Consider the following 20,317-nt stretch of genomic DNA (forward strand, 5'->3'; position numbering starts at 1 on the left):
TTCTCCCCTTTTGGACCACAGCTGGATGCCCTTTGGCCAAGGGGGAGGCTTGGGATAAATCAGAGCATCCAGAGTCTCCATGCCCGACTCCATCCCATTTTCATAAAACCCAGGAAGCATCCCAGAGGGCAGCAAAAGAGATCTGGACCGTGACTGTCAGAAGCCACCACCCCAAAGAATGCTGCTGGGCTCTGAAAGCCTCTGGATTGGGCTGGGGGACACCAGATGCTGGAGGGTGGGCCTGCCAGACCCCAGCCATTTGGACCAAAGACTGGGATTCATGGAGTGTTGATGAGTCTATGGAGCTTTTCACAGCAGGACCTGTTTTATGTTCTCATCCTAGGGGATCGCTCTGATCCCTTGGTCCTAGTCCCTACTGCATCAGAGAGCTCAGGGTTAGCGCTTTCTTTTCTCCTGTTCTAGTGTGAAAACAGGCTCCTATCATGGCAGGGAAGGCCAGTGTTTGTGTTCTTAAGGCAAAACACTTGAATTGAAATTTGGGGTCAACACAAACATCTGGGCACAGCTTTTCCATCCTCCACTTGCAATGACATTAGGATCCACATATATGCACCCAAATGGCATGAAACAATGATGACACAAACCAGAGCAAGCTGGCCTTTCCGCCACCACGTGGACCAAAGCCTGGTCACATTCCCCTTCCTGAACTGTAGGGAGAGTTAGCTGCACCGTTTTCCTGATTAAACCTAAGAGGAATATCTTACAATTTTCAAATAATTGGCTCATCTCAGGGTCTTTGTAAAATGGGAACAAAAAAAGGCATTTAACAAGATACAGGCTAGAGAATGGAAAAGACAAATGTTAAGAAGGAGGCCCATTACAGAGCAACACATGGCAGGTTTATTATGACAAGCTTTGCATTCATTTTATTGCAATATAAATACAAGTGCGGCTCCCGCCAGGTACCAGGACTCAAAGATAGAAGAAGAACAAAAACTGACCGTATCTGCAGGGAAACACAAACAGTGTAATGGGAACAAATTGAAACCTTGAGTAGCTTTGGCGGAATCAACATATTCCCGCCCACCCACCACCTTCAAGAAAAAGAAAGTCTGTCAAGATAAGGCAGCCATCTCCTGGCACTCCAAGCTAATCTGTGATGGAGTATTACTACCAAAGGCACTGTATATATGCCTGTCATCTCTCTACCCCAAAGTAAACAAGGGAACTTAACCACACAGGTTTTAACACATCATACCTTAATTACATCAAACAGTGTCCCGAAACCCTCAGGACTGATAAGACATCGCAGTTCAAAGCAAGACTGTGGCATTTCAGTTTAAACACTCAACCAGAAAAACATTCAACATTTTGCTGGAAAGGAGATAGTCAAAAAGGATGTTACCGTTTATACTGTTCAAAATCATTAAATATGCTGGGCCTAAACACTCAACCAGAAAAACATTCAACATTTTGCTGGAAAGGAGATAGTCAAAAAGGATGTTACCGTTTATACTGTTCAAAATCATTAAATATGCTGGGCCCCCAGATTTTGCTTTTTATCTTATGGGCTTAGGAGGCCGTATGGATAACAAGCCTCTTGGACACACAGATCCCCCGAGGACAGGGCTGGTTAGTCCTGAAGGATGAAAATGCTCACTCACTTTTGTAGGATTTTCTTCACTCTATCATTCTCCCCCTTCCCTTTTTCCAGCACCCTCTTACTCTCAACCCCCACCAGCAAGCAGAGCCATCAGTCTCGTCGAACAGCATCCAGTGATATCTTCTGGCTTGGGAGAGGAGGGTGCCACTAAGAAGTTGGTTTGGATGAGGAAGGCTAGACCACTGGGCTCAGGGAGATGGGGAATCTACAGCTGAGCCCCTGTGCTGACCTGCCAGCTTTCACTCCTTCACCTCCAGGGGAAATATTCTGAGCAGGTCTGTGCTCCCATGCATTATGCATGTTCTCGGTAGATGAAATTCCATCTATATTTAAGAATCACTCAGCAATTTGATAGCATTTCCACTCTGCTAGCTCATGTGGGCTAGCCTGGGAACGTGGCCACTAGTTGACAACTGAACTGCAACAGGGGGATTCTGTCACTCTGTGTGTCTGGCCTGCGTCCAGCTCTTAAGCAGAAGTGATGTTAGCAATTTATCAAGAACCTTTACCAAATCAGGCCTTAATTAGTAAATGGTTCTAAAATCTCCCCTGTCAAAGTTGACAGGTGAGCTCACTGAAACCTACTACTTGTAGGTTTAAAAAAGTCAATCTATAAGCATTAGCCACGGGCATGTAATTTAGGTCTCGCCCTGAGCTGGGATTTAGCTTGTCGGGAGTCACAGCTTTGACACAGTAAAGCTCTGTTAACTGGAAATAGCTTATCCCCAGTGGTCTGGGGTTTGCCTTATCTAACCACACATCAAGAGCCCAGGGTACAGACGGGTGGGGCACCAACAGATGAGCGAGAGTCATCTGGGAATCTGCAGCTATGGCTAAGGCTATTGCCAGGTTATTAGGGACTTTAAAAACAAAATTAAGAATCTTGACCTTTTCATATTTTTGTCTCTGATTTTTTTTTTCTGTACACTTTTCTGTTGCATGGAAAGACAGCAAGTCAAAAGGCCATGCTAAATTCTAAATGTGAATGAAAATGTAAATATGATGTATCTTAAAAGATATTAGTTTAGTCAGAAAGTTAAAAAAATTCAAGGCCCACTGGTATATATAAATTGCTTATTACCTTTTATTTCTGCTTAACTCTATTTGAGATTATAATGAGGAAATGAAGTCATTCTGGAATTGCTGAATGTATTATGTGATGACTAGTAAAGTACAAGAGATACAGTTAGATAAAAAGAAACAGGTTCCTATGTGCTCAATGGCCTTGAGCATTCTATTATTTCCATAAAGCAATACTAATGAATTTCACATAGATGAGAATAATTACGTGGCAGCTTACTTAAGAATGCTGTCATAAGTAAACACTTTGGAAGAGTGTAAGCTAAAGGATATTAAAGTAGGTCTGGGTAACTTAAGCTTCATGCTTCTAATAAAATACTCATTAGCCAGGTATCACATATAATCAATCAATTATTTTAATAAAAGATATGTTGGTTTAGTCTCTCATGAAAATTCTGGTTAACAGGGAAAATAGCGTAAGTTCTTACTGCATTCCAAATCTGACTTAACAAAGTATAATAATGATGGGTTTTTATGTAGAAAATTGACAGACTTCATGGGAAAAATGACCAAATTACCTCCTTCTCTTTCTCTTTTCTTACTCTTAACAGTCCAGGTCCTAAAATGGAAGTGAAAGACCAGGCAAAGAAAGGAGAGAAATGCAGAAAGGCAGAGAAACTTAACTTTCTTAAGAGCTCTTGGAAATATATGTTGAAAAAGGCAGACCTGCCGTCTGCTGGAATTTAAAACCTTTTCAAAATAGAATGTAACCACCAACATTCAAAACCAAACCAAAATGTCCTTAGGATGAGTACAGTGTAAGATCAATACACCGCACCCATACCCCAGATGCTTCCTTAAGTAGCTCTGTGTCACCATCACTGAACACTTTCTTCACTTTCTCCTGAATTCACGTTTGCTAATTTTAGAACTTTTCTTGGGAGTTCAAGGCCCACAATCCTCAGTGCATCATGCCTCAACAAACATTTGGAAACTCACACTAAAGGGTGGGTGGTTGTGCTGAGCTGTGAACAATCAGGATTGCTACTTGTCCAGAGCAACAGTGTGTGCTCAAGTTCACAGAGAAATCAGCTCAGCCACCTGTCCTCATCAAGGAAAGCGACGGATAATGTTCTTTCTCTTCTCGGGAGAAGCACCTCCAATTTACTTGACTCAACAACAAATATTTTGGGCTCAGAGTGGGAGAGGTGATAGGTCTCGATATAGGCCCCATGATCAAAGGAAAATGTCCAAATAAACTTGCAAAATTCTTGTTTTTGATGAGAGAGGTAACAGAAAGTGTAGGCATTGAGTGCACATTGTGAATTGAGCGTGTAGTTTGGGCAAATACTTCAGGTGGTATTTAGCAGAAGCCTTTGGGGCTCCAGCCCGAAGATGAGGTGCTCTCAGCTTCCGGTTAGAGCACTGTCTGGGCCCACAGGGCAGCGGGGCAAGTGGCAGCCTGCAAGCTGCACTACACACACACAGCACCCCCAACTCCCACCCCCAACTCCCACGACCCCCCAGTATCCCCCCACTCCCACCCCTCTGCAGCGCCTGCTCAGGGCCCTGGTCCCTGCTCCGGCTCTGTCTGGCAAGCTTCTCGGAACGGAAATGCATTTTACTCTTTCCATATGGCAGGGCCGTGAGCAGGGTCACTTGATTTATCCTTGTTAAAACATAATTGGTGTTAATTTTACAGGGACAGGGGAAACAAACAAACAAAAAGGATCCTGTTTGAGGGAATAGATAATTTGCTCTGTGGTGACAGGGAAATTTTACTTGGAATGCATTGGAAAAGGTCCAGAAAGAAGCCAAGGCGTTACAGGGAGTCTGTCATCTGCAAACACTCTCTTTAAAACGGTAAAAAGATACTTTTACGAAAGGCTCCCTTAACAAATATTCAGTTTCAATAAAAAAAAAATTTTATTAATTTAAGATAGTCGAATTAAAATAGTCTAAAACTAATTCATATGCAGGTTACTAATTCTCAATCACTCTAAATGGAAAAAGTAATTTGGTGTGTGTAGCTAAGACTATAATATATTTATCTGAAATAAACGCATTTGATTACCTTCCAAAATTAAAGAAATTCAGTAAAGTAATCTATTGTGCCACAGTTGGGCTATTTGCTAAAAGAGAAAATAATAGAATTAACATTTTCTTATAGTGCTTTTGGTTTAGTAGATGAAGACAACATCTTTCCTTGCTATAATCATTTCATCTCTGAGGATTCTGAATCTTCTATTTACAGAACACAGTTTTAGGAGATAAAATGGAAGTAGTGGTAAATCAAAGCATTTAAGAAATTAGAAATATTTAATTTTAACTAACAGTTGCAAAACTTAGTGAACAGAAGGAAAAAAAACAAAATATGTGCTATAAATCTTTTTTTTCTTTCTTTGCATTAGGTGTCATCAGTTGTCAAGATAATGACAAAATGAAGACTTTTTCAAAAGACATCTTTAACTGTCAGGCAAGAACAATTCTCATTGAATGTGGGAGGAAGGGAGAGGTAAAAATGCAATCTGGTGTCTTTTTCTGGAAAGTTTGGATTAAAGTCTCAATTCTCTACCTCAGGGCCCTAAAATAATTATGCTTTGCCCAAAGTACAGCCAAACTAGGATTCTCAATTTTCAGGGAAGTTGGCAACTATTTGTAAGAACTGGGCATACCCCAAACAAAAATCAATATGATTTCATTTGGAGTAGTCCATCTTCTGCTCATGGAATAAATTAAATTTTACATTATCTTGGAATTAGTTGCTTCTTTTACATTGTACACAACATATTTCAAAAATAATATATTTTGAAACATATAAGCAAAAATTGAGGAGTTATTATTAACCTCCATCAGAATTTCATATGTGCGATTAATTCTGTCATAGACCTGTAAACCGATGCTCTAAAAAAATTATATTGCAAGATTCTGGCTGTGAATTATTTGCAATCTGAAATTATGCATGCACATTTACTAAAGCCAGGCCACGTTTGTGATCAACTTAGCATTGGGTTTTAGATATAAATAGAAATAAATTCCGAGTCATACTTCCTAGGCCTGCTGGAATGGGTCTGTATTTAGAAACTCTTCCTTATAATTAGGTCCAGGGTGACATTCATCCAGAGCTTTCCACAGCCTCTCTCAGGGCTCCTTTCTGCCTATATTCTGCTATCAAGACGAAGCACAGGTTTAGAGGAAACACACTGTCTCTTGCTAGCAGGTGGCGGGGTACCTGCTTCTTCAGAGACCCTGTGATCCTGTGGGTGCAGCTTGACACGAAAGACAATTGTGAGGGCAAATGAGCTAGACTCTTAGGGCTCCCGCTTCATTTTTCAACTTACGCTCTCCACGCCACGTCTTCGATCAAACATGCAGTAGGCACCAGAATTAATCCCAACCAGAAGTGTGCCGAGCTCAGTACCATGGCTGCCTGCAAAAAAACCAGAAGGGAGTCCTATATTGTACTTTTGCTTTCAAAAATAGTGGAAACATAATTTAATCAGCATAAAACAACCCACAATACACACACAAACGGCAGAATGCATTGAATTCAATGACAGTAAAACACAGGCCAGGCACATGTCAAGGGGGCTCAGCTCTCACCTCCACTCTTGTTTTCTCCCTCTTTTATAAAGGGCTTCAAGTCCCCCCTTTCAATCAGAATGCTCTCCAAAAATCCCTATTTTGGAGCCACTAAATTCCTGTGGAATAAATTTTACCTCACTAGGCTCCTTTCATTCATTTTTCCATCCACTCATTTTCTCTCACTTGCTCATTCATTCCCTTCAGCAGAATCCATGTCAAAACTACTTGGTGCAGTACGGCGTGATTCTCCCTGCCCGGACGAGGAAGATGAATGGGTTAAAGTGGAATTTAAAATCACATGGTGCAATCTGCATTACATAGTAGCATATCATATGTATCAGGAAAATATCTATGGGATTTAAAAGGAAAGCTGGAAGGCTGGGAAGACTTCTCAAAGAGGATAGGCACGTGCCTGGAAAGACAGAATTTCAACAGAGAGAGGGGGTGGACAGGCGTGATTCCCAGCTCGAAGCCAAGCCTTTGAGGAAGCATCCTTGCTCCTGGTGGGTGAGCCGGGGAGCGTCTGCGAGGATGCCGGTAGAGAGAGTTTTTGAGGAACAGCGGTGTAGAGTCAAGTTAGATTTTAGTTACATGCGGAGTTGAAGAGAATTCAGGGTAAAACAGAAGGCAGGAGAAGGTTGTTCTGAAGAGAAATTGGGGACAGAGAATCCAGATTCCTTAAGGGCTGGTTTCACGTGAGCAAAGGATGGCAGCCTGGAGCTGGCTGGCAGTTGGCAAGCCGGCCTAGAGAGGGTGGACTATGCGAGAGAGGGACAAGAGTTAAATTGTGACAGTACCCGTTCATGCTAGTCGGCTTTTCTTGAGTCCTCAGGCATCTGATCCCACTGCAGTATCTTTGGCTATAATTTCACTGAAAAGTGGAGAGAGCCTGATGGAGTGAGGGACAGCAGTGGGGCCGGGACCAGCCTCACTAACCTGGGGGCCCTTGTGGGTCTTGGTGAATCAAGGGGGCTGTGGGCAGGGGCCTCTCTCCAGGCTGCCCAGCCAGGGCTGGATTCCCGCTGCACCACCTCGCATCCGAGGCTCACCCCACCCTTGGATGGGAACCTCGGCCGCTGCCAGGCTGCCCACACCCTCACATCGCTGCCCTGCTCCCCTCCCTCTGCCCCGAGGGGCTCCCTCTCCTCACACCCCTCATCAGTCGCACATCCAGCCCCGTTCACCCGCGTCCTGCCCATCCGGCAGAGCCTGCACCATGCCCCATCTCTCCTGCCTCTGAACTCCATCCCACAACCCTTCTGAGGTTACCCGGTATTTAATGATAATTAAACTGAAAAGCAGAGAGATTTGGGATAAAAGAGCTGAACTCCAATCCTGGCACTGGAGGACTTGCTTTCCTTTTCTAAAAATGAGATTGCCAGCTTTCTGGAAGGATAATTTAAAAGCTTAAAACTCTGTGAGTACATTGTGGCCCATCAGTCACACCTCCCAGAATTTATCCTATGGAAATACATTAAAAAAAGAGAGAGAGAGAGAGAAAAGAACAAAAAATGTGAAAAGAGGCAAATACAAAAATATTCACTGGAGTGCTATACCATCAAAAAAAAAAAAAAAATCAGAAATAAACATCCATGAAGAGGATTTATTACATATATTTTGGTACCTACACACAACGGGCTTCTTTGCAGCAACTAAAAGTGAGGTAGAATTGTATCTGTTGCTGTGGAGTGATGTCATGATACTGCAAAGAGAAAAATACAGGCTCTAGGATAGCATCTGGTTTGGGACCTGTCATGGCCATGGGGGATTTGGAAAAGGAAGTTTGATGGGCCCAAGGCTCAAAATTAAACCTGAAATGTCGTCTCCAAATGCATTACACCCACAAGGTATTGCATCTTTGTGTTAAGTGTAAAAGTGATATGCATTGCATAGGAATCAATATATACCAATATGTACCGTCAATTGTGTAGATTTGTATGGTATTTCCTCAATTTATAAAAAACATTCTAGGACTTCAAACAGTAGAAATAGCCCAGGCTGACCCCTCTATCCATCATGTGTTTAGGGTGGTCCAATGGAGACTTTTATTCTCACATCTCTTTTTGGCTCTCTGTATGTTATAGGTTGAATTGTCTTCCCCCAAAAGACGCGTTCAAGTCCTTCCCCTCAGTCAAAGTGACCTTATTTGGAAGCAGGGTCTTTGAAGATGGGGTTGGTTAAACTGAGGCCACACTGGCGTAGGGTGGGTCTTAATCCGAGATGACTGGTGTCTTTATAAGAAGAGCAGAACTGAACACAGACGGAGGAGACAAAGCCCTGTGATGACCGACCGAGGCAGGTGACAGCACGGCCTGCTGCAGGCCACCACCGGGAGCCAGGAGAATCCTCCCCATGGCGGGCAGGTGGGCGGCCAACACCTTGCCTTTGGGCCTGTTGTCTCAGAACCAAGATGTGAACTTCTGTTGGTTGAAGCCACCCCGTTTGTAGGACTTCACGAGGGCAGCCCTTGCAAACGAAGACACTGTGCTTCCTGCTTGTTTAATTCCAAAGAAAACATACACTACTAACAGGATAAAAAAATTTAAAAGCTCCTCCCAGCAAGAAAACCAAAGGGGTTGGATTAGCTGATTTCTTCTGGAGTCTGGCTTTCCTTCCCTCTGTGGCACCATCTGAGACATGATGCATGTTCCTCCTGGTAGTAACCCCAGGAGCCAAGCCTGCACCTGGGGTTGTTCTGCTCTCACTCCACGCGGGTGATGCTTGGCCTGTGGAGGGTGGACCAGGTAAAGCAGTACTAGCGGGATACGAACGGGATCATCCACTAGGTACATATAGCAAAGAATGCAATTGTTTTTAAACACCAATTCACATCAATAATGTAGCATTTAAAATAGATCATGATACTCAGTAATAACTTTAGTTGCTGAGGGAAATGAGGAAAATGTAATTAGAACTCTTCCCCTGCTGGATATTAAAGCCCCCTCTCACCTTAACACAAAGATTATATGGAGAGTTGGAAGTACATACTTAATTATTCAAGTAATTACTCAAGCCCCTCTTCCCTACCAGGCCACGAAGGCCACACCGTGCCCAGGCCAGGATCCAGGAACACGGACACAGACTAGGAAAGTCTTTAAAAGGAGGATGAGGATGGACAAGGAGTGGTATATGGGGGAAAACGCACCAATTGCAAACTATGGACTAATTTTAACAGTAATATTTTAATATTCTTTCATCAACAGTAACAAATAAATATACCATACCAATGCTAGGGGTCAGGAATAGAGGGATAAGGGTTATGGGATGTTGTGGAGTTTTTTTGAAGTAACGAAAATGTTCTAAAATGGACAGTGGTGATGAATGCACGACTAGGTGATGATACTGTGAGCCACTGATTGTATGCATTGGATGGATTGTATAGTGTGTGAATATAGCTCAATAAAGATGCATTTCAAAAAAAAGGAAAAAAAAAGGATAGAGGATGGAGTAGCTGGGGCTGGGTGACACCACTTGTGTTTGTGCTCCACAGTGAGGGGAGAATTTTATAATATGTGACAAGGTGGAGAAGACAAGAGCCCAGCTGGGAGAAGGAAACTGAGATTTCTCTGTGCATCACCATATGCCAAGAACTTGTGTGAAGTGCTTCATTTAATCCTCCACAGCCCCCATTTCACAGAAGAAAAATTAAGTTGGCACCTCCCCACAGACAGCAGAGTCCTCAGGATTCGTTCAATCCCAGATCGTCCTGTCCCCAAGCCTCCTCCAACCCCTCTGCAGTGCACCTCTCCTTTTAGTTTGGACTTCAGCACCAGAAACACCAGGCACCATATTCAAAATTTAAAAGAATACTTGGAGACCTTGTAAAATCACACAAACCAAAAAAAAATACATTAAGGAAAAAAAAAATCCCCAACCCCTCGACCTTCACTCACCAATGACAACAATGCAACCGTAATTATGAGACTAAGAATAAATACTTGTACTTGCGATCTGCGCCTGCTCGCCTCTGCCCTCCCTACCCTTGGCCTTTTTCCCCTCAAGTGTTCTCCAGTCAAAGGCCAAGGGAGCCCCACTTCTGCCTGTGAGCTTCTGAAAATCTGGTTTTCCATTTTTGTGCAGGTCAGATGTTAGATCCTCTTCTCTCTCGACTGAGTGCTGTTTTAAGGAGGGTGACAAGTTTAGTTGTCAATTTATGTGCTCAGGGTGGTTGCCCAGTCCACGTGCTTAGGAGTTAAGGGGCAGGTGGGCTGTGGGCATCCAACTTTGGGAGGGGGGGATGCAAATCCTCAGTGCTTGCAGGACAGATTGGTGTTAGTCCTACATTGCAGCAGAAAAGAACATTCTCAGCTCAATAATGTATTTAGCGAGAACACACTAACTAGCCACAGCAAGAAGGAGACAAATTCCAGCTGATATTCAGTTCTTCCTTTCCTGCAATCATCATGCCCACTCTTCCCCCATCCAAAATGCTTATAGCCTGGTGCCAATTTCAAGCCTAGATTTACCGAAAAGGGGGAAGATATCTCAGCTCAGGACTTTGAAACTCCTTCTAAAGATTATCCTACCAAGCACTCGTTTCACAGAAGAGCCCTGTGTGATTAGACTGGGGCTGTGAAGTTATGCAAATGAATTTTTAGAAAAACAACAAAGTGAACCTGCACATCTGTGACAACTCCAAAAGTGCACAGCCCCCACCCCATCTTGCTATTTAAATATCAACCTACTGGCCTGTCTAGGCACACCTGCACAATAGGGATTTGAACTCACTCATCATTGCAAGTGGTGGTGAGTGAGATTAAACCACCACCCTTAAAACGTCATTCCTACAAATGTAGCGTCATGAAAGACAACACAAAAGAAACACACTCTTTTTGACAGTGAGCTTTATCATTTTTTTTTTTTTTTGTCCAGAAAGCATGCGGTACCTTTAACCTGGAAGCTGCTATTTTGAAAACCCAAAAGTCAGTGGTGGCTTATTAATATAGTAACCTGTTAAGGATTTCTCAAAAGCATCCTCCTATGCCCTTAGCAAGCATATCCACCCTCCAGGAGGACGAGGCAATGCTTTCTTGTGTGTAGAGGAGGGAAAGGGGTGTATAATTTAAACACACTAAAATGCACAACTCTTAAGTATTTAGTTCTAAGAGTTTTTGATAACTGTCTACACCTGTGTAACTACCACCCTCCCAAAAGATCACCTCAGACAGTCCTCTGGTGTCCAGTCCAGTCAATCCCCACCCCCAACAGACACTCACTGTCCTGATTTCCATCACTACAGCTACATTTTGCCTATTCTAGAACATCATATAAATGAAACGGTAGAGTACATATTCTTTTGTACCTGGCTTCTTTTACTCAACATAATGTTTTTGAGATTCATTCACTTTGGTGCATATATCCATAATTCATTCTTTTTAAGTTTTTGAATAGTATTCCATCGCATGAATACACCGCACTTTGTTTATCCAGTCTCCTATTCATGGACATTTGGGTTGTTTCCAGTTTGAGGCTATTAAGAACAAGGCTTCAATGCACATGCTTGTACCAGTCATTCATGTGAATATGTTTCCATTTCTTTGGGTAAACACCTCAGAGTGGGAATGTAGGTCATGTGGGGAGTTTTGATTAACTTTAATATGAAACTTCCAGAGACTTCTCCACCATGGTTGCATCATTTTACACTCCTGCCAGCCATGTTTGAGCGCTCCAGGTGCTCTATCTCCTTGTCGGCATTTGGTATTGTCAGCCCTTTTTACTTCCACCATTCTAGGGGCTCATCATGGTTTTAGTATACATTCCTCCAATGATGAATGATACTGAGCATGGGATGGAGCTACTCCAACAACCAATACCACTTTCATGTTAGTTTCTTAAGAGGGTGGCAGTTCTCTGCCATCTGGCAGGTCCACTTAGACAAGGTTAAAAGATCCAGAAAGAAAACCTTGAAGCAAATGAGGACTCCATTCTAAAGGAGCTAATTCTTATTTCAGGGCATGTAGATGGGGTGATTTTTCTTTAAATTGGTAGTAATGGTTAAATGCTATTTATTCTTTGGGATGAGGAGATATTTCCAGTTCCAAACAGGCAGTGAGGAGGTAGAGCATTGTTATTGTAATTTGCTTATTTACGAGAAAGAAAGGTGGGATTAAACCCTTTAAATTATCAATGTATTTTTCTTTTATAGGTAGTGGTCATTTTAATTCCCCATTTTTCTCTTTAGCACCCAATTTTAGTGAATTCTCCAGAGTTCTCCAGAGAAACAGAACTAACAGGATACGTTTTGTATGTATCTTTACATATAAAGAGATTTATGTAAGAAATTGGTTCACAGAATTGTGGGAGCTGTTTGAATCCTGTAGGACAGACTGGAGGCTGGAAATTTTGGTAAAAGTGATGTTGAGGTCTTTTTTTTTTTTTTTTTTTTTTAACTTTCTGTTGTAGTAACATACGTGTTGTATATTGAAATATTACTGATGATCTTGAATCCCCAAAACTTGTAAACATGTTGCCTACAATTAGAATGAAAACAACCTCAGAAAAATACCACACACTTGTAGACATGTTGACCAGAAAAAGAATGTAAACAAATTGAAAAAATAAAACACCAAAATATTGTAAACATGCTGACCACAAAACAGAATGTAAACAAATTGAGAAAAGCATGTTTTTGTAAAAAGTGATCACTAGACATTTGTGCAAAGAAAGGATATGGACTGGCTTGTTGCAAGCCGGGCTGGCACCTCTTTGCAAATCCCGTGCAGACACTGTCTTGGTGAGCTTCACGCCTGGTCACCCTGACACCTTCCTGCAATGGCCGTGCTGGGAGATTCGCTGCCCTTCTGGCTTTAGAGCCTACCTGAACACTGTATCAGATCTGCCTCCTGAGCCCTTCATCAGAAGGAACTCACCTGAGTCCAGTGGCTCTCCAGCCCAGGGACCTGAGAGACTCGGGTGTCCGCTCCCTTTAGATGTGCTGTGTGCCTGGACCCAGCCATTGTGCCCTGGGCATACTGGAAGCGGCAATTAAGTGAGCAAATAAATTGCATTGAGCATTCAGATCGTAGTTATGTGGAAACTGCTTTCCAATGTTTTCCATTTGATCTGCTTTCAGTTTGTTACAATGACTACATTTATACAATACACCCTACTCAAATTTTCCCACTTTCAAGTGTACAATTCAGTGGTATTAATTACATTCAGAATATTGTGCTAACATCACCAACTTCCATTACCCCAATATTTACATCATTTCAAAGAGACACTCTGTACCCATTAACTAGTAACTGCCCTTTCCCCTCTCCCAAACTTTGGGCCCTGGTAACCTGTAATCTATCTGTCTCTATGAAGTTTGCTTAAGCTAGGTATTTCACATAAGCAAGATCATACAATATTTGTCTTTTTGTGTCTGGCTTATTTCACTCAACATGATGTCTTCAAGGTTCATCCATGTTGTAGCATGCATCAGAACTTCATTCCTTTTTGCAGCTGAGTAATACTCCATTGCGTGTGTGTGTGTGTGTGTGTGTGTGTGTGTGTGTGTGTGTGTGTGTACCACATTTTGCTGACAGCACTAGGATTGCTGCCACCCTTTGGCTACTGTGAATAATGCTGCTATTTGATGTGCAAGTATCTTTTCGAGTCCCGACTTTCAATTCTTTAAGTTATATACACAAAAGTGGGATTGTCGGGTCACATGGAAATTCTATTATCAACTTTTTGAAGAACTTCCAAACTGATTTCTGCAGTGGCAGCACTATTTTACAATGCCACCAACGATGCATAATGGTTCCAATTTCTCTGCATCCTCACTAATGCTTGTTATTTATTTACTTATTTATTTTTAATCATAGCCATCCTAGTGGGTATGAAGTGGTATCTCATTGTGGTTTTGATTTCCCTGATGACCAGTGATGTTGAGCATCTTTCCATGTACTTACTGGCCACGTGTATATCTTCTTTGGAGAAGTGTCTATTCAAGTCCTTTGCCCATTTTAAAATTGGTTTATTTATCTTTTTGTTGTTGAGTTGCAGCAGTTCCTTATATATTCTGGATAGTAAAATCTTACCAGATGTACAGTTAGCAATTATTCTCTCCCATTCTGTATGTTGTCTTTTCACTTTCTTGGTACTCTGCTTCGAGATACAGAAGTTTTTAATTTTGATGAACTCCAATTTATCTATTTTTCCTTTGGCTGCTCAGGCAATGTTGAAGTCTTCAGTCTGAATTCCTTAGGCTGGACACTCAGGGAGCAGTGGAGGGTGCAATCTTGAGGCAGAATTCCTTCTGATCCCTGGAACCCTCAGTTTTCCTTCTTAAGATGTCCAACTGATTGAATCAGACCAACCCACATTACCGAGGCTCATCTCCTTTAGTTAAAGTCAACTGACTGCAGATGCTGATCCCATCTATGAAATGCCTCCATGCTACAACTTGACACCATAACCCAGTCTAGTTGACAGGTAAAATTAACCACCACAGAGACCAAATGGCTGATCTAAGCAAACAGCTATATTATACCAGCCAGAATGGGCGCTGTGCTCTCCCGTCATGGAGCAGTTTTTTGGGAATGAAGACAGTGCAATTCTTACCATTTTACACTGGGTGTGGTGCAGAAAACAAAATGAGGGAAGACAGCATTCTACTCCTCTAGGGTCATGCAACTCTTATTTTCAAGTTGAGATAGAAACTTTAAAAATTCATATGGTGTGGCTTAAAAACAAGCAAACTGTACTTTATTATACTGTCAGGGAAAAAAAACAAGTGACATTTACTTAAGACACATGCCTCTGTCTTCAATGCAATGAAAGCAATTTCCGGGTGGGGATTCCGGGGAAAGCTGCAGAGAAGACATGGCACCTGGCTCTGACCCCTCTAACCCTCCTCCAGCAAGGGAGACCCACTGGCTTCCAGGAATTGTGCAGTGGGCCCGTGTATATGTATATCTGTTTAGATTGTGTGCTTACAGGCAATGCCACACAATCATTGTACAGTCATTATTTTAAGCTTGCAATCTTCACGTGGTTCTACAGAAAGTCAAAAGAGGGACTGGGGAGACATAGCAGTTATCCACTGTCTTAAAGGGAAAAATTAGATGCAAAAAAACATGACTAAGTCATTATGGACATTAGAATTTAGTATTTAGGAGAGAATCCAATAAAGACGGGACAATGACCCCTCTCGCCTTCTCGCCCTCTGAGCTGCTAGCCCCTTGAAGAGAGATGAGTCCCCCTCACCCCTGCTTGTTATTTGCTGGCCTCTGCATCTGGGAGGTCCAGTGACCTGGAGACAGCGGCCAGTCAGAGCCAAAGCTGCTCTCTTGCCCCCACAGAGCCCACAGCCCTGGAATGGACAGGTAGTTCTTCCTCTCGTGCACGTGTGGTTTTCCTTCACTGGCCTGAGCTGGTGCCTGAATACAGACCCCTGCTGCACAGTCTGTGGGATCACGCACACTTTCCAAGGCAGAGACAGGAGGTGCTTTGCTTGCCCCCTTCTCCCACAAAGGGGAAAGTAACCAAGGTCTAGATCAAGCCCTTGGTGGAAGCACTGCTGTGGATGGGGTGTCGGAAAGAGCCAAAGAGGGTGACCACAAGTGTTTCTGGAAAGTCTCAGGGGCGTGAGAGGCCTCTGAGACAGGCTGTATCTAGAGCACAGTATTTAGGACCATCGACTCTGGGGTCAGACTGCAGAGCTGAATTCCAGCTCCGCCACTTACTTGTTACTTAACCACCTGTGCCTCAGTTTCTTCATCTGTAGAATGGGAAAAATATAATACTTCCTTTTCAGGGTTGCCATAAGGCATAAATGAATTAATAGATGTAAAGCACTTTAAAAAACGCCTGGTGTATGGTTGTTAGCTGTCACTAGATTTCCTCCCTCCCTCCCTTCCTTCCTCCCTCCCTCCCTCCTTCCTTCTTCTCTTTCTTTGTTACAGAGGTTGTAGGTTTACAGAAAGATTATGCAGAAAGTACAGGGTCCCTACACACTGACCCCCATTTTGAACATTTTGCATTAGTGTGGCACCTTTGTGACAACTGATGAGAGAATACTATAATTGTACTATTAACTATAGTTAATGGTTTACATTAGGCTTCACTGTTTGTGTTGTACAGTCTGGTAGTAAACGATTTTCTTTACACCACTGACTCTAACTTTAAATTTTGTTTAGACATCAAAGAAGTGGTCAGCACTGACATACAGTGACAGCCACATGAGTTTGGAGGGAAGTTGAGTTGGAAAGATTACGATCAGCTCCAAGTCAGGAGACGGTTTCTTCACCCGTTCTGTGTACCTCAGAATTCCCAAGTTGTCCTGTAAACGCCTTCCTTATGGGTGACAGGCAGTGGGTGCTAGCAGCAATGGTGGTGCCTACAGAAAGCTAAAATCCATTCTTTATACTCATGCAGAAGCACCATTCATCTGTGCTGATGGCCTCTATGCCACCTTCTATTTTATTACGGATGGAGTAAACTTCCTGCCTTCACTCCGGGCCAAGCATGGGCAATGCTGATCTTGACAGAGCTCCACTCCGGGAGACACTCAGAGGGTGCTGCGTGATGACGAAGGGGCCCAAGCAGAAAAGAGAAAAAAGTAGGTGGTTAATTGCTCACCATAAAAGTTCTCCACGTAGCTGCACACCAAAGGCCAAATCCAGATATGGTGGCTGGGGGAGCCACAGTCCAGGAAGAAGAGGGAAATTCTCAACCCAAACTGCGTTCGAGAGCCTTAACTGCTCCCATGAGGTTAAGGGATAAGAGGGTTATTTGACTGCTGTAGAAAAGGGCCCACAGCCACCTGCTGAGTCTCATCTTAGAATGAATGTGAGTTTCAGAGCTGGAAGGTCTGGTAGAACATTTTGATCATCAAGCTTTTTGTGAACTCGTAGGTGGCAGGAAACACAAACTGGAGACATATAATAATTGTTTCTGATGATGATCAAGCCTATCTCTCACCCCAAGAGCTGACCTTACAGGTAAGCAAGTCAGGCCAACAGCCATCCATGTGGCCAGATAAGAATGACATTGGGAAAGAATATTTCCCTGTTTGATGCTTTTCTACTTGAAATTACCATAGATGGAGGTGACAGAAATTAGATCATTAGTAGAAGACACACACACATCCTAAATAGGATACATTTCATCTCGGTAAAAAATCTGTATTAATCACTCCTGCCTATAATGCTAACATTATCTGGAAGAGGAGGGTGTCTTAAATTAAAGTTCCAATGTGCCAGTAGTTCCATCAAACCATATGAGAAACCAGGCACATCTCCCTGGATCTTCATCTTACCCAAAGATTCAGAAAATAAATACATTCACTTGAAAACCAAGAACATTGTCACAATAAATTTGAATGATTTTTAATTAAGTAACCTGAGCCTTCAAATAAATATTTTTGAGATGCAATGATGTAAGAAATATTCCCAGAATGTCCAGGGGTGCGTCTTCTCTCTCCTCCATGACTGGAGGCGTTTCATGGGCAAGTCTGAAGAGGTTGGAATTAACAGTCACTGGTCAGTATCTGGGTTCAAAGTTAATTAATAAATTAGGTTGTCAACCCGCAGGCACAGGACATGCACGGCTGCTGGAAGCAGGAGCCGAGCGTGTTGGGGAGGGGAGCAGGAGTGGGGGGCGAAGGTGGAGAGACCTGGGGTGACTGAACTTGAACAACATCACGATTTTGCTCGGGTCTGGGCTCCCCTGGCTCTCGGTCACTTCCGTGCCAAGTGAGCTGACAGGTCCAGAATCACACTAGTTCTGCATGGACTTCTGGGTACTTCACCATCCAAATCCCAGAACTGAGATATAGGCGAGGACAGGGGTCGTCTTGGGGACACAGCCACTGGGTGTGGTCACTCCACTGGGTGACAGTGAACATTTACTGAGGGAGTAGCGGACTTGAGCTAACTTTTTTTTCCCTCTCTCGGTAGGCGAGTATGGTAGAGTGAGGAGTCTGGGTTCAGAAGGCCCTAGAATGGAATTCTGCCTCTAAGCTTTAGACTGGGGTACTTCAGCAGGTTAGTTACTCACCCCCCAACCCCAGGTCTCAGTGTCCTCATCTGTAAAGCAATGACGGAAGTAGCACATACCTCTGGGCTCTTGTGACTCGCATACAACTAGTTATTCTCATAACCTCACACATTCCATTTCACCAAAACTCTAAGAAGCCCCGGGGCTAAATCTTCAAAAATAAGCACATGCCTCTTCCTTCCTCAAATTCCGCTTTTCTTTCTCCTCCCCCTCAACATCTGCACAGTCCCTTGTGCTGGTCTTGAAACAGCTTTGACTGTAAAATGACTAAAGGAGCAAATGAGATCACTGGCTGACGCCCGTGCCGGGGCTCCCCAGTCCCGCCAGCTGGCCGCCAGCCCACCCCTCAGCTGGCCCTCTCAGAGCCCAGCAATCCGGGGGACCCCGCGATGAGACATTTTCTCCAGTGTTTTTCTTTAACTCTGACAACTGCAACTGAAACTTAGCAGCAGCTTGTAGCCCCCCAGAGATTTCTTCGGCATTTTTCTCTGTCTCACTCTTGCTATTTTTCTTTTTACTGTGCCTCCACACCAAAGTTTGTATTTCCCTTTTAATAAGAAAGAGTTCTTGGGGAGAAAAGAGTCGGTAAAGATTTCATGAGAACCAAATAAATACTGTAAAATTTCTACCCCGAGTACCAAATTAAGAAATTAACACGATCATTCCCACATTTAGAGAGTTGATTGAGTTCTTTCATGAAATCTGCCCTCCTTCCTTCAGCAGTATTTGAACACTCACTATGTGCCAACGTCTTGGCGACACAGAGACACAGAGAGGAAAGAGGCACTGGCCCCCAAGACCTCATCTAGAGGCACATTTGACAGGATGTGGTACCTGCCGTCAGATTATAATCTCTCTCTTTCTAGTGCCTGGTGCATGTATGGGTTTACCAGCCCCCCTCGCATTAACTCAGAGCTCCCAGCAATAGGATCCCAAATACCAGCCATCCCCTAAAACCAGCCCTCCCTTCCCCCACCCCTTCCCTAGCATTTCTTATTGTCACTGACACACCTCCTGCTGTGTGGCCCCAAGCATAGGTGAGGAGTAAGTCTTGGGTTTCAGCTTCTTCTCTCTTCTACCAACCCCTCTTCCCACATACATTATTTTTAAGCCTCTCAAAAACTCCCGCCGAGGAGATGTAAAATTTCCCCATTTTACAGAGGAGGTGATGAAGTCTCAGTAGTTCATGTGGTGAGGAGCTGAATCCGGATTTGAACCCGGGTCTCCTGGCGTCTGTCCCAAGGTATCAGAGATCCCCGGCCTTAACAGACAACGCCTTCACCGTCTATTTCATCGTTCGCTAATGATGATTTGCCCACATTCCAATGTGTTTATTTTAATACATTGCAAACCTTTAAGTGTATATAACCCAGTTTCCATTTTTAGCCCAGAAAATCCTCGTCTGACTTCACTGCACATAAGATAATTCTTTTACTATATTTCTGACCCTTGTCTTTTTCTATTCTGATTAAATGTAACATTTTAAAATGATGACTTTAGTAAATGGATGATTTCCAGGGAGTGCCTTTATTCTCTCCGCACACTGCAGTTGCGCTAACTGAGCAAGCAGCCACGGATCATTACCCAATCAAGCAAAAGCTGCTCTGCCTTGGTGCTCAGCTAATAAGCAACAGGGCACTTATCTGTTACTTGACTGCCCAGAATCTAAACAGGCTGTGGGATCTGATTGGGTTTCATGGTTCCTCACTACTGCTCAGTAGGACAAGTCTGATTAATTATGGGCCCTAGGAAAGCAAAAATAGCATCTCAGTCTTCAGATCATCCCAGAGGGCATTGAAGGGTTACACAGTGGTCGTTTTTATAAAAGGGAAGTAATTGGAAGGAGGAAGGGAGGTCTCCAACTGACACCAGAGCCACCACTTTCCAAGGATTTCAAGCTGGTAGATGTTTTAAGACTTAACTGTATAGGAGGTGATATTATTCTGAAATTCTTCAGGCAAACAAATTCTCCCATCAGGGACCTTGGACCATTGCAACTCACGTCAAAGTTCAGATCTTGGAGGCAAATGCTCGTGTTCCTCTAAGCAGAAGAGGAAAGAATCCCAAAGCCCCCTCTCTGCTCAGACCCAGCCAGGGACT

At 43.3% G+C, this 20,317-nt stretch overlaps 1 protein-coding gene across 1 annotated transcript in view; it reads right to left on the reverse strand.

The window, feature by feature from the left end:
- Positions 1-20,317, reverse strand: part of ATP8A2 (ATPase phospholipid transporting 8A2) — a 505,799-nt gene that overhangs the window by 42,009 nt on the left and 443,473 nt on the right. Inside the window, exon 33 of the mRNA XM_037800280.1 lies at positions 5,986-6,074. Within this exon, the coding sequence (XP_037656208.1) occupies positions 5,986-6,074 (89 nt within the window). The remainder of the gene's footprint in view (positions 1-5,985; positions 6,075-20,317) is intronic.

Source organism: Choloepus didactylus, chromosome 12 (assembly GCF_015220235.1).
Source record: "Choloepus didactylus isolate mChoDid1 chromosome 12, mChoDid1.pri, whole genome shotgun sequence".
Taxonomy (NCBI): Eukaryota; Metazoa; Chordata; class Mammalia; order Pilosa; family Megalonychidae; genus Choloepus; species Choloepus didactylus.